This window comes from Pygocentrus nattereri, chromosome 11, assembly GCF_015220715.1.
Source record: "Pygocentrus nattereri isolate fPygNat1 chromosome 11, fPygNat1.pri, whole genome shotgun sequence".
Lineage (NCBI taxonomy): Eukaryota > Metazoa > Chordata > Actinopteri > Characiformes > Serrasalmidae > Pygocentrus > Pygocentrus nattereri.
Genome location: NC_051221.1, coordinates 16,049,581 through 16,052,521, shown reverse-complemented (window position 1 = coordinate 16,052,521; position 2,941 = coordinate 16,049,581). Strand labels below are relative to the sequence as shown.

Sequence of the window (2,941 nt, the reverse complement as noted above, 5' to 3'; positions counted from 1 at the left end):
TGTTTGCAGTCATACTTCATTCACTACCATTTAACTCGAAATCTGTCAAGCTTAAGAAAGAGTACAAGACTTAGTAGATACACAGACACATTCTGAGTTGTTCATTGCTGATCAACCTGGCATCCACCCTGTTCCGTAGAATAAATAATCCACCCGCTAAACATATGGAGCTCCTGGAGTGGGCCGAGCCATCACGCTGCGCCAGTCCACAATTATGCATATACACACATAATAGATGTCATTTCCACACCGTCTCTTTTCTGTTCTCTTCCACTACCACTGTCTGTGTAATGGCTGTCCTGCTTATTGTAATATCACCATGACGCACTCACCTTGAGGCAATGTGTAATGTCAGCCTGCCCTTCATAATACTCCTACCTTCTCTCCTCACCCAGCCTGTGACCAGTGTAGACTAGCCTGGCAAAATATCAAAACAGCCGCTTCTTCACTCTCTCGCCCTCATACTTCTCTCTCTCTTTCTGTTTCTTTTTCTCTCCCTCTCGCTGTCGGTCATATTTTGGTCCATATTTTTTCTTCTTTTTTTTTCTGAGATTGGAGTTTCGAGGCCCTCAGGCTGCGATTGTTCCCATAGTTCCTTCTTCACACACTCCACACACACACGGCCCCATATCTTCTGCAGCACATGGTTTTCAACAGAAACCATGCACCATAGCAGATTGTGGTAATGAAGCCCCAACACCATTCCTATCTCCCTGAGTGTCTTCATTTCTGAGTTGGCCCATAGCAGTGCCAGAACTCAACAGAATCAGGTTCTCTTGCTTTTTCATCACCAACATGTACAAGGAATTTCTCTTGATGCACAACATTTACAATAATGACCTCTAACGTCTTTATTATCTTAATTCTATTTTTATCTATATTTGTATCTTTATTGTATCTATATATGTATCTTTATTCTATAGTCAACTGTCTGTCCATATTAGGACATCTGAGCTGGTTTTCTGTGTGAGAAAAATGTATGGATTTTTTTTTTTAAATCTACCATCGCACCCTGTGGTAAACAAACACATTGCAAAGATGGTATGTTTTGCTGTACAGACATTTTTCCTCTGAATGTTGCCAGATCCTCTGAATTGCCAGAAAGTAAGAAGCAGAAATACAGATAATGGTACTTGTGAGCTCACACTGCTGTGCACTGAACTGACATCATAAGACCAACAGCTTCACAAAATACCCAGTGCAAATCAGGAAGCTTTGTCAGATGTGGTAGTTAAGAGGCTTGTGTAGTAGTAGTGTACAGTTTGGTGCTGGTACGTAGCCATGTTTAATAGTAGACTTACTTTAATGGAGCATCATTTCAGAGCAGTGCAGGACAAAATGTATCATGTTTAAAAAAAATTTACCACTGCAAGAGAGATTTTTCATTTTTACACATAAAAAAAACAGCTTGTACTCAGAATACGTAATATGGGAAAGATGCTGATTACAGAGTGATGAAATTACTTCAGAGGTCTATGTGCCGTATTATGAATGCCTGGAGAAATAAGCTGTACAGGTGCTGCTTCAGGATTTTTAAAGCCATGATGTGAAAAAAAACAGCACGAAATTGATACAAAAGATTTGGATGATTTTTTCACATCAGAAGTGTACACATTGCATGCAACAGGTTTATTGATTTTTAAATTAATTTTAGTTTTTATTTGGCAATTTTGGACAAAAAACAGATGCAAAAAGATACTCTTTTCTCCTCACAAAACGGTAAGCAGACAATGACACTGGATAGGCAACTCGTAGGTGTGAAAAAACGGTAGGTGTGAAAGGCTTTTTCAGTTATACACATGTACGAATGAATTTATTGCTGTCCAGTAAATTGCTTGGATAAATTGAGCGCAGTGTTTAAAAACCATCACTCTTGTTCGCCACTGAGTGTTTGGGTCATATTACTGCAGGCATGTGCCTCAAAAAATGAGGAGCAAATGTACCAAAATACTCACTCGTATTGTTTTTCTTCCACCATGCAGATCAGCACAACTGAAGTGGAGACGCTGCTGGGTCGGCTCCCCTGCACCTTCAGGCAGGAGCTGACGGGCGTCGGTGCCAGTCTGGAGAAGCGCTGGAAGTTCTGCGGCTTTGAGGGCATCAAAACAGCGTAGAGACAGGCTTTTGGGCTTCGAACCCACGTACTGACACAACCTGAGCACTTGGAAGGACAAAAAAAGAAAATATTCCCACAGACAGGAGAGATCCAAGCCAGACGCCTGCCAGCATTCTTTAGCAGCTCACTAAGCCCTGGAGACGTTCATTCAACTGCAGACAGGGCCCGGCCTCTGGAGTGTGGATGCGTTACAGTGTATACACACGAGCACATGTTCATGTGAGTGAGTGTGTCTGTGCGTGCGCCTGTAAGTGCCGTGTGGCTGGACTGGTCAAAGTCACCTATACAATGCAGCTGTGACTCGCCGTCGCATTGGGATTCTACTCATAGGACAGAACCAGGCTGAGAACTGGGGACAAATCAGTCAACATTGTTTTACTTTTTCTCTCATTGTATTCCTGATTTTTTCAAGAAAAAGAGAAATAAAGATGAATATATTTCTTCTTTTCTTTCTGTATAGGTTGATATCAGCTGCATATAACATTTTTTGTTGATATACTCTGTAAATGTTTGAATAACTTACTATTTTTAAATAAAAAAATGATGAGGAAAAACAACAATGCAACATTGTGTACGATTTTAGTTAGAGTTGGTCCTCTGAACATTTGTGCAGTACTGTGCTGAAGACAGAGACCACCTTTTATTTAACTTCCAGTCAACACAGCCACGAATACAAGTCAATGTTAAGCGTCAGGGGAAAAAAGACTACATATATTTAACAGAAAATTGTTATAATGTGTCTGCACTTGGTCTTTATTACAGCTTCTGTTCTCAGCAGACTTGCTTGAGATTTTCCAAGAAATCTGCAGGGATATTTTTCCACAC

General features: G+C 40.7%; 1 protein-coding gene across 4 annotated transcripts in view; it reads left to right on the top strand.

The window, feature by feature from the left end:
- The window catches only part of enox2 (ecto-NOX disulfide-thiol exchanger 2), a 253,893-nt gene extending 251,254 nt beyond the window's left edge, over window positions 1–2,639 (top strand). For 3 of the 4 annotated variants that reach the window (XM_017721483.2, XM_017721484.2, XM_017721486.2), the window contains one exon: window positions 1,983–2,639. In XM_017721483.2, the coding sequence (XP_017576972.1) occupies window positions 1,983–2,114 (132 nt within the window). In that variant the 3' untranslated portion in view covers window positions 2,115–2,639. The remainder of the gene's footprint in view (window positions 1–1,982) is intronic. The other variant, XM_017721487.2, reaches the window with a different exon arrangement.
- Window positions 2,640–2,941: the final 302 nt, after the last annotated feature.